Consider the following 11,204-nt stretch of genomic DNA (forward strand, 5'->3'; position numbering starts at 1 on the left):
CTGTTTTTTAACATAGAGTTTTTGCTCTTCACAAATTTAATTCTATCAGAAAAGAGATTGAATCTATTTGAATTCATAAAAACTTTGGAGCGAATGTTATTTTTGTGAGTGTTTTAGAAAAGGTAAAAACTCATATGAACGGTTCTAAACTTTAAGTTTTACATGAAAATAAAATTGTACGTGAGACTGCACCCTCCAAAACTCGAATGCAATTTTTAGTAGTTTATTTTTTTTTAGAACAACATCCTACTTGCCACTTACCCAGTCCATTAACCTACTTTCCTTTCTTCCTTTTAATACACCTGAGCTCACTTGCCACTTGCGGAGCCTATTAACCCAATAATTAAAAAGAGAAACCCAAGGTCTAGAAGAAAAAACACTCCATCCCTCTTCCACCATCGCCCCAACAGTCCCGCACGTGTTGATCGCAAATAGCCCAGAAATTCTCCACCGCCACTCTCCCAGTCCGACGCCACTCCGTCTGCTTCTCCGTTTGCCACTTTGCCCTCCGCCGTGCATCAGTACAGTAAGTTGTTATTATTAATTTATTATCATTGTTTTGAAAGTCGGTTCGAACTGGTCGAACCGAGAATCGGTGAGTACATCGGTTTGGTTGATATGCGTAACTGCCTTTTCCGGCCAAAAACCGGAAGGTCGACCGAACCTGTAATTGTTCGGTTTTTGCCCTAATACACCTAAATGACGTCGATTTACCATCTCATGAAAAAAAAACCAAATTCCTTCCATCCCTCCTCATGCGATACTAACTCCTAGACTTAGCCTCCATCTTTTCTCTCTTCTTCAAGCTGTGTCGCCGTCGCCGTCCCCACTGCTCCAGCGCCGTCGCAACTCGTCGAATCATCTCAACTGTGTCGCTTCTATTCCACTTCCGCCGTGCTCCAACTGTCCTCTGTTTCAATCCCGTCGCCTGTGTCTTCTAGTTTGAGTTCCTCATCTGTGCTCCCTCTCTCTCTCTTCTGTTTGAGTTCCGGGTCTCCCTCTCCCTCTTCTGTGTTCGAGTTCCAGCCAAATTGAAAGGTGATTTTTGGGTTTTTTTTCTTCGATCATCACTCTGATAGATCTCTTTTGTTTTTGAGATTTGGTTTTATTTCTGGTTGGGATTGGTGATTTGAATCTTTTTCTTGGAACTTGAAAGTTGGTTTTTGGTGCTTTCCTTTTCAAGTTGCTTGCTGCTTCAATATGAGAGGATTGTGAATTTTGTTTTAAGAGTGATTGAAGGTTCCTTGGTTTGGGGTCTTCACTTTCTTATGTGTATGGAAGCTTAGCCTTTGATTCTTTGAACACACGTATCAAGTTATTGTTTTCGGCAATGGGGATTCTCATATATTTTTCATTTTATTCATGAGTTTTAATCGTTCCTATTGGTCTTGTGTTGTGCTGTGTTTTAGTTCTTGTTATTGTGATTTTGAGATTTTCAGTTCATCTTCATGCTCATGTTCTTGTTTTATTATAATTTGTTATAAATTGTTAATTATTTCTGTCTTATAATTGTTCTTATCCTTGTTCAATTCATGCCTCCCTTGTATATTTTGATTGATAATTTTAGAGATAATACACATTTTGGTCCTTCAACTTGCATGTGAGTTTTAATTTAGTGTTCAAATTTCAATTGCCTTTATTTAGTTTTTAAACTTTGGGAATGTAACTCATGTTAGTCCTTGGGACAATTTTTCGATGGACAATGTTAACAAAACACTAACATGGATAACCGGATGCTACGATGTCATTTTTGCTTTGGCTCTTAAATAGCAGGATGTTACGATGAAACAAGTAATATGGCGTCGTTTTACAAGTTCTAGCATGGTATTTGGTTGTTCATATCAACACTTCATTAATATTTTTGTGTGAAAAATTATTCATGGGCTAATGTGAGCTAAGTTTTTAAAGTTTGGAAACTAAAGAGAAACAATTGAAATTTCAAAGACTAAATTAAAAATTGCATACAAATTTAGAGATAAAATTAAATATTAATTCATTTTTTATATATTTTTTAGTTATAAATAATAGTATCAATTAAGTAAGTACTTATTATAATTTTGTTATTTGATTTGTAAATTTATATTTAATAAATTAATAATATTTTGATTGATTTAATATTTTTAATTTAAATAATATTTTAAAATATATATTAAATTATAATTATATTTTATTATATTTATTTATATATTTTATTATAAAATAGTTATTTCGATTAAAATACAGTTTAATCAATTAAATTAATGAATAAATAATTAAAGTAGTTTGATGACGGTTCGGTGTTTTAACCTTAATTATTAATTTATTATTATTATTATTCTCAAACCAGATTCCTAATTCAAAATATAAGAATCAATTTTGAAATAGAAAGAGAGAAAAATAAACAGCAACCCTGATTCGAAATAACATTCTTCCCGTTCATTCCCTTTTGTATCCAGGTCACGTTTCATCTTGGAAGCTTTGCTAGGGTTTGCTGATTCAAATCATCCATCTATCATCTTCCCTTTGTTTCTGCCCTTATTAGCAGACAGTAGTTTCAGTTTCTGATTCAGAAGCTGTTGGAATTATTGCATCCATGTCTAACACCAGCAACAATGTAATTCTAACAATGTTTTTATCGGAACTTTATCCTCTTCGAATATCGCCATCTTTTACTTTCAAAACCAACATCAAGTGTTGAATATTTTGTGTTGGATCAGGTGGCTGGGGTTGACAACACCTTCAGAAGAAAATTCGATCGAGAAGAGTATTTGGAACGAGCTCGGGAGCGTGAGAGGCAGGTAATTTCTTTTTACTTAAACGTTAGTGTTCTATTTCCGAATTTCCAATAATTTCTGGCTTTTCATAATATTGTGTTGTATTTTATGTCAAATTTGAACAGGAGGAGGAGGGTCGATCTAAATCTAAAGGTGTGCCACTTACTTCATATGCCTCTATTTGCATTAGCTTCAAAATATTTTCAATGTTCTTGGGTTAATTATTTTGTTAAGTTGGAGAAATTTTCAAGTGATATTATATCAAGTTAACATCACCTTTGTCATATTGATGCAGCTAAAGGTCCTCCAGTGCAGAGGAAACCCCTAAAACATAGAGATTATGAAGTGGACCTCGAGTCCCGCCTAGGCAAGACTCAAGTAAGCAACTATGGACACCCATGTCACTGTTCTGGCATTTCTGAACGACTATACTTTTATATGCATCTATCTAACGCCTCAACTTTATTGATAAAATGCAATGTTGCAGGTTGTTACGCCGGTTGCACCACTGAGTCAGCAGGTATACTCTTACCATGATATAAATATTAAGAAAACTCTCAGCTTTGTTTCAATATTTGCTATGGCGATCTTGTGCTTTGTACTGTATGTAACTCATTTTGATACGATGACTTGCTTATCAGGCTGGATATTACTGCTCTGTTTGTGAGTGTGTGGTAAAGGACTCAGCGAACTACTTGGATCATATTAATGGAAAGAAACGTACGTGGCCATTTATATATGGTTCCTTCCATTAGTTGATGCAGTTTTCAGTTAGCCTTCACTTTGCTCATTTTATTCTTATCTTTGTCTCTTAGATCAAAGAGCTTTGGGCATGTCTATGCGAGTTGAACGAGCCTCTCTCCAACAGGTACCCTCTAAAGATAGACAATCTTTTCTGTCTGTCATTTGGTTTCAGTACATATTTTAGTATCTTTGGGGGCAGTAGTAAATTTTTTGGTGGGAAACAGGTTCAGGAACGATTTGAGGTTCTTAAGAAACGTAAAGATCTTGGCACATTCACTGAGCAAGGTAATGCATTGGATTTTACCCCATTAATCAAAACCATACTAGTTTCAAAGTCAAATCTATCTATTATTCTTGTTGTCTTTACCTTTGCCTGGAACTATAGACCTTTAACTTCTCTTCCATGTATGATGGTCATTGACTCATTTCTTTAACATTGCCTTTGACTTGTACCTTTTGTAGATCTTGACGAAAGGGTCCTAAAACAGCAGCAAGAAGAGGAAGAAAGAAAACGATTGCGTCGTGAAAAGAAGAAGGAAAAGGTCAGGAGTCTTTAGTTGCTTATTTTGTATCATTGTTCCCCCTCCTTTCTATCAACTCTGATTTTTCTTCTTTTCTCTTAATGTTCTTTTACTTTGACTGGTAATAATAGTAACCATCTTTTTAGGAGTAAAAAGTTTTCATTCAACAAGTTAGTAATCAGGTAGTGTTTTATTCTGAATTCAGAAAGAGAAGGCAGTGGAAGAACCGGAAATTGATCCTGATGTTGCGGCCATGATGGGGTTTGGTGGTTTCCGGTCATCAAAGAAATGATGCCATTATACATGCAGGATGGACTTTCTGCAATTTTGAGCAGCTTTTCTGCAATGATAAGCTGAATCTACCAGCCTGATTCCCGGTGGTTTAAAGGTCAATCTATGGTGAAAGGAAATATTAGCGGATCCAAAAATTGGAAGTTTGGGAGCTGGTTCTTAATGTGACCTTTTTTTTTGGTTCTTGTATATTTCTTATGAGAACTATGTTATGTAATGTTATGTAAGCTCTACACAAGTGTGCTTTGCTATTTTATGTATTGGGCTTGACAAGTGACAACTACCCTTAGCTCAATTCACGATTAACGTTCTTGGCAAATTATGGAGTAGACATTTTTGCCATTGTTACATTAGTTTGGAGGATAACAGTCAAATTAAGTACGACATTTGAGTTAAGACTCAATTTTACCATGAAATTTCACCTTGGGTTGAAATTGAACCATGAAATTTCAATTTACTCAATAGGATCTCCAAATATTCAATCGTGACTCGTATTAATGTCTGGTGTGATTTCTGTTAATGGTGTGTAAAGTTGGCATATTAACTTGCCATGGTGCGATTAATGATAAAAGAGTCTTACCTTTTTTAATATTATTTCTGAAAAATTTCATCAAAATTTGATCTTTAAAATTGTGAGATATTATATATGTCATGTTTTTAAATCTTTTGTATTTAGATTCAAATGAAGCCTTCATTCCATATATTTTTCAATCTTTGTTTCATTGATGAAAAAATTGTTTCAGCTATTGATCAATTATCTATATAAAATTTTTAATCAATCGCCAATATAAAAATTTGAATGAATTTAATAATTAAATTGTATTTCATATATAATATAATAAAACTATATTCATACTTATAATTAAATATTCGATAACTACTAAAGTAATATTCCAAAAATTATATCATTGACAAAAATAATTTAAAAACAAACAACAAATAAGTATAAGCCGTAGTGAAATCGAACAAAAATGACTGTCCTTAGAATAACCTCTTTCCATTAACAAAAATAGTACAATTAAATATTGGGCCTGCCACACATACAAGCAAAAAAGCCCTACAAGTTTTACAAGTTTTCAGCCCACACTTCATTCACACGCGCACTCACTCACTTTGAATGGAGGGTAAATTACACGCGCCCCACTCAACGGTTGCTCTCCGCGAATAGCGCTCCTTAATGGCGCACTCTTCCACTTCTCCAAGCCCTTCCAAGAAAACACAAACCGTCCATTTTCGAGCAACATTCCAAATTGCAGAGATAGGACTCGTCGCAAAGATTAGAACTCTCCATCAACACAACATAGAACTTTCCATCAACAATCTCCACAAAAAACGAAGTTATAATACTCAAGGTACGTTACGTTACTATTTTACTCATCTTGTATATTTTTGATATTTCGAAATCGAAGAACTAGGTTTTATTGTTTTTCTACGTTCTTCTAGGTTTTACTGTTCTTCTTGTTCTAGGTCTCATTTTACAGTTTTTAATGTTCTACTTGTTCTTTTACTGTTATTCTTGGTTCTAGGCAATGTTCTGAAAATCGGTTCGAACTGGCCAGTCGGACCGATCGAACCGTGAACCGGACCTAAAAGGATCGGTTAATCATCAAAACCGCAAAATTAAAAAACCGGAATTGAACTGACGAACCGGTCGATAACCGGTTAGTCGAACCGAACCGTGACCCGGCCGGTTTTTAAGTAAGCAACAAAACGCTGCCGTTTTTGAGTCCCCCTGAAGTCTGAATCCCTAAATCACAAAAACTCCCAAGGGCCAAGGCTGAGACTAAGATTCCTAATTCCCTTCGTTGCTCTCTCTGCTTCAGTGGTTCCCAACTTCCCATTGTTGATGATTCTTCTTCGAGCAAGCTTGCTTCACTGAAGTCACTGGCGTCACCGCGTCACATGGGTCGAGGGCTCGCCGTCAAGACATGCCGTCGCGCCACCTAGAGTCGTCGAGAACTGTACTGAAAACTGAGAAGGGCTCAGTGCCTCACTCTCACACGGGTCAAGCAACCGCTGTCCAGCCACCGCATCAGCCGTGGAGAACTGAAAAGGTGCCTTCGCTGTCTCCCACCGCCTCACTCTCACTCTCCCTGTTGCATACTTGCATGTTCTGCCTTGAAGGTGCCTTCGCTGTCTCAGTGTCTTCCACTCTCCCTGTTTTAATTTTCTTTGAACTGTGTAGTGTGATTAGTTGATTACTCAAACTGATTGGAGGTATTTTACTTTGAATTGAAAGTTTGAAACTGAGCTGTGATTCAAGATGATGAACACCGAAACTGTGAACTAGTTCAATTCTGTCTCCCTATTTAATTTTTCTTCGAACTGTGTAGTGTGAAACTTTGAAGTGTGAACTGATTCAAGTTCAACATGAAACTGAACTGTGATTCTCCCTGTACTGTGATTATTGACTAGTGAGTGATTAGTGAAACTGATTACTGAAACTGAACTGTGATTCAACATGATGAACTGTGAGTGTGGTTAATAATTGTTGTTTACTGATTAGTGATTAACTGTGAATGAAGTTTTTCTCAAAGTTAAAAGAATGTATCTGAGAAATTGCAACATGCATTGTTACTATTACACACAGCAATTTGATGATTTGTTTGATCTTTGTTGCCGGTGTTGGTGTGTGTTGATGGCCTGAAGTTTTGAGCTGTTTGTTAGATATGAGTTTAGATTGTGATAAATTTTGATAATTGTTATGTTTTGAGAAAGTTTGGCTCAGTGATTACGTTGAGCTTAATTGCAGAAAAGGTCTTGCTACTTTGTTAAATACTGCAGTTTAATCACCAAATTAAACTCTTTTAGTCTACTCTCTACATCTCTTTCTACCTACTCTATCTGTGTATATGCACATTTTAATTTCTTGCAAGCAACTCATTGTGAATAAACATGGTTTCCATTGTTTACACGAGGGATTTTTTGAGGTATATATATATTTGCTTCTTTTATATTTCTTTCATTTATTTACTCTTTTAATTTGCTGCTTGTTTGGTCTTGCATATGATGGATTATTATTGCCGTCTGTCTGCACACATGCATAAATGAAATTGTGTAGATAAAATAGAATGTGATTATTAGCATATTTATTCTTTGTAAATTAATTCTTATGTATGTTGGTGGACATCTCTCTAGTTGAACCAAGTTCAATATCAATTCATTAATTCCTTTAATACATTTATAAAAGTCTCTTATCTATACTCTTAAAAGACTAAGTAATTCTAATGGGCATAACTAGTACCCTTCTTAATATTAAATCGTAACATGTAGTGGCCACTGTTTATGAATATCAGAATCAGAAGTATGCAAAATCAGCAGAGGATGCTGTTGCTGATATTCTCAGAGCAGGTGTTTTATTTGCCATATTTTCATTTCAAGTGGATAAATGGTTTCATTGAATTCAATTTTTGTGCTGCTGAATAAGGCAAGGGATTGTGAATATGAATGAATGTGATAAAATTGTGAATATGAATAAATATGATTGATGACAAACTTGGATGTTGGCATTTTATGTTTAGTTGGTTGATTTTCTTATTTGACTTTTGAGTTTGTATTTGAATGAGATTATAACATTCTGATTTATATAGTAATTTTAATTCGGATGATATTTTAAAATTTATATTAAATTATAATTATGTTTTAATGTTTTTATTTATATTTTATTTATTATTTTATTATAAAATAGTTTTTTCGGTTCAACCACAGTCGAACCAGTTGAACCTATGAACCAGTGAACCAGTAACTAGAGCGGTTTGATGACCAGTTCGGTTTTCAGAACCTTGGTTCTAGGTTATACTGTTCTTCTTAGTTGTTTTAGGTGTTACTGTTGTTGTTGTTGTTATTCTAGTTCTTCTGGTAACTGATTTTTGAGAGTATATTGCGTAATTTGGTGGGTGTATATGGAGTAATTTGTTGGGTGTATATGGCATAATTTGTTGGGTGTATATTTCTGAACGGACATACTCTAATATAGTCAACAGATGCAACTGTTCTAATATTTGCTTGTCAATGGGTGTATATTGCTTGACCTTGTAATGTTGCTTGACCTTGTATGTTAATGCATGTTTGAGTGATATCTGACTGCTATATATGGGTGTATCTGACTCATATCTATGGGTGTATCTTACTGATATCTATGGGTATATTTTTCATTTCAGAAAAAATGGCAGGTAGAAACCAAGCTGCAAAAAATATAAGAACAAAAATATGTCTTAGATGAAATCAGTTTTATATAATAGAAATATATCTGACTATAATTTTGCTGTTTACAGCAAACCAAAGACCTTAAGTGTGCAACACATTTGTTAAGTGAGAAATTAAGAAACATGAGTGAGGAGAAGAAAACAATTGTTAGGGATTTGGAATTTGGTGGCTTGATGCACATCCCACCGCTAAGAGTTCATCACCAAATATTAAGGGAGTTGGCTAACTCCTTCAAATTAGGGAAAATAGACTGGAAACCGGCTACGGTTCTTTTAAAGTAAGACAAAAAATAATAGGGGATGCGTTTGGCATCAACGCGTCAGGTAACTCGCTAAAAATTATAGGTGTATATGAGCCATATTCAGTTGTATTTCAATTGATGCTTAGGTGTATTTGAACTGATTTTCATACTATGTTGTTTTCCTTTTTGTAGGAGATCTATTTCCTCAAAAAGTCAATTATAAGGATCTTTCTGAAGATGACAAACAAATTTTTAGAAGATTCCAGGGTAAGACCCTTAAAAATCTGACAGATGAGATGATGGCTATTGCCGTTGATAATGAACAGGATCGCCTCAAGTTCAAGAGGATTTTCATCCTCTATATACAGATGGCGTTCCTGTTATCAACGACAATAAACAAAATCTCACCTGTGCACCTGGCTCCAATTTTCAAGATGAACACAATAACAGACCGAAACTGGGGAGGACATGTTTTGAGTTTTATCATCAAGGGCATAATAGATTACAAGGTGAAAAAGAAAAAGGCAATTGATGGCTGCCTCTTTGCCCTGATGATAATTTACTTTCATCTATCAAAAAATAAAGACAAGAAGAGGGCAGAAAGACCTCCAGAACCCTGGATTGCCAACTGGACTAAGGAGCAGTTGGTTGAAAGAATGAGGGCAAAAATGGAGGATCATATGGTAAGTGACCAAATATCTTGGGTGTATTTTATTTACCTGAATGCTGCTAACTAAAATTTTTAATGTTTCAAGGGATTGTAAAGATGGCCGACACAAAGGAAAAAATGAAAGAAATAAAGAAAAAAGAAAAAAAGAAGAAACCAAAAAAACAAAAAAAGAAGGCAAGTTCAACATCATCATCTGAGACTGAAACAACTGAAAGTGACCATTCTACCTCTGAGTCTGAGATTGAAGAAGACTCAGAGAATTCAACAAGAAAACAACCCAACCGAAAAGCCAAAAAATAACATACTTGGGTGTATTTTGTTTATCAAGTTGGGTGTATTTTGTTTATCCAGTTGGGTGTATTTTGTACATTGATTTGGGTGTATTTTATCCTTTTTATTATGTTTTTAAATAATTTTTGTTTGCCTTCTAGTATGGAGTCCAAAAAAAAGAAAGAAGATTCAGGAGGATTCTGATTCAAAATCTGAATCAACTGATGAGTAATATTCTGAAATTATTACTCCTTTCCTTTGGGTTTATTATCAAGATTTCATGTATTAACAGAGTGTCTCTTATTAACTTATAGAAGCGAAGAATCATCACCAGTGGAGAAATAAAAAACAAAGAAAAAAACTCAGAGAACACCAAAAAAGTAAGCATTTCTTTGGATAGTATTTTGTGATCAAATTAATTTTGTATTTCTGATTCATACTTGTTTTTTCTCCCCAGGACACAATCCAAAAAGAAAAAGGTCGTTGTTGAGGATTCATCTCCTGAGCAAGCTCAATCCTATCATGGGTACAGTACTTTGTAAGCTATATTACCGTCTATCATCAAAATTATATTTGTTAACATGTTCTTTTATGCATGTACTGTCAGATCTAAAATTAGAACTGAAGATTTAGATGAATTCTTAAGGAAAAACAATAAAAAATCTGCTGCAGAGGGGTCTGTCTTGTTGGGGTGTATATTTCAGATTTTAGCGTGTTTACTTTGCTAATAATTGTTTCTTATTTCGTAGGGAGAAGGAAGCTGACCTGCGATCGACGGAAGGTCACTATGTCTCATCTGAAACGTAAGAAGCTTTATTTGATAAAATCTTGTTATCATGATTTAACAGTATGGTATTTTTTGTGAATAACATGTACTTTATTATGTTTAGAATACCGGACGTAAACTTGGAAAGTGATGATCCTTCCTCTCAAGGACACACAGAACAAAGTAGCGTAAACAAACCGGCAGAAAGCATGTAATTTCTCTTTTAAATAACCGTTGCATTTATTCTTTTATTACTTTCTACTTCTAATTCTGTATATATTTTTTTTAGAAAAAAAGCCCTTTATTGTTTTATTCGAGAAAAAAAGGCAGGAAAAAAAGCAAAAACTGCAAGTATGTAAGTTCTCAAAAAATAAAGCCTGTCTTTCTTTTGAATTGTTCGGGTGTATTTTTGAATTTCTTGGGGTGTATTTTAGGTTGAGTCTGTTTGAAGAGAATATGATAGTTGTGAGAGAAGAGACACAATCTGAAGGGCTTGCAATGTGAGTTTTTTTTTTCAAAAATATTTCAACCTTATAACATTTTTATTTTCAAAGGCATTCTTAACCTTTTATTTTTCTTCTTGTTTAGAGTTCCGATTCAAGTTTGTCTACCACTGTCCCAAACAACCTCTATGCCGAAAAATGAACAAACACCTGAGACAGAAAATGAACCAACCCCTCTGCTACAAATTGAAGGAACTACAAAAAGGTAATAAATAATGTTAGGTGTATATTTGGTTATA

At 34.6% G+C, this 11,204-nt stretch overlaps 1 protein-coding gene across 2 annotated transcripts; it reads left to right on the plus strand.

Moving 5' to 3' along the window:
- Positions 1–282: 282 nt before the first annotated feature.
- LOC130973105 (uncharacterized) lies at positions 283–4,725 on the plus strand. Of its 2 annotated transcripts, none has more exons than XM_057897516.1 (11): positions 283–526; positions 2,436–2,593; positions 2,697–2,777; positions 2,879–2,906; positions 3,049–3,131; positions 3,241–3,273; positions 3,395–3,473; positions 3,569–3,621; positions 3,722–3,782; positions 3,960–4,039; positions 4,224–4,725. In XM_057897516.1, the coding sequence occupies exons 2-11, from the start codon at positions 2,573–2,575 to the stop codon at positions 4,308–4,310; spliced, it is 606 nt and encodes a 201-aa protein (XP_057753499.1). In that variant the 5' UTR covers positions 283–526; positions 2,436–2,572; the 3' UTR covers positions 4,311–4,725. The 2 variants fall into 2 exon arrangements, with proteins under 2 accessions (XP_057753499.1, XP_057753498.1); XM_057897515.1 differs by lacking the exon at positions 283–526 and adding an exon at positions 737–1,038.
- The last annotated feature ends 6,479 nt before the right edge of the window (positions 4,726–11,204 follow it).

This window comes from Arachis stenosperma, chromosome 4 (genome assembly GCF_014773155.1).
Source record: "Arachis stenosperma cultivar V10309 chromosome 4, arast.V10309.gnm1.PFL2, whole genome shotgun sequence".
Classification (NCBI taxonomy): Eukaryota; Viridiplantae; Streptophyta; class Magnoliopsida; order Fabales; family Fabaceae; genus Arachis; species Arachis stenosperma.

What these genes read in the sequence shown, in the direction of transcription:
- LOC130973105 (XM_057897516.1), top strand. Translation starts at nt 2,573, where the DNA reads ATGTCTAACACCAGCAACAAT. An exon ending in CCCGCCTAGGCAAGACTCAA is followed by an intron (nt 3,132 to 3,240) that starts GTAAGCAACTAT and finishes GCAATGTTGCAG; the next exon opens with GTTGTTACGCCGGTTGCACC. An exon ending in TCATATTAATGGAAAGAAAC is followed by an intron (nt 3,474 to 3,568) that starts GTACGTGGCCAT and finishes TTTGTCTCTTAG; the next exon opens with ATCAAAGAGCTTTGGGCATG.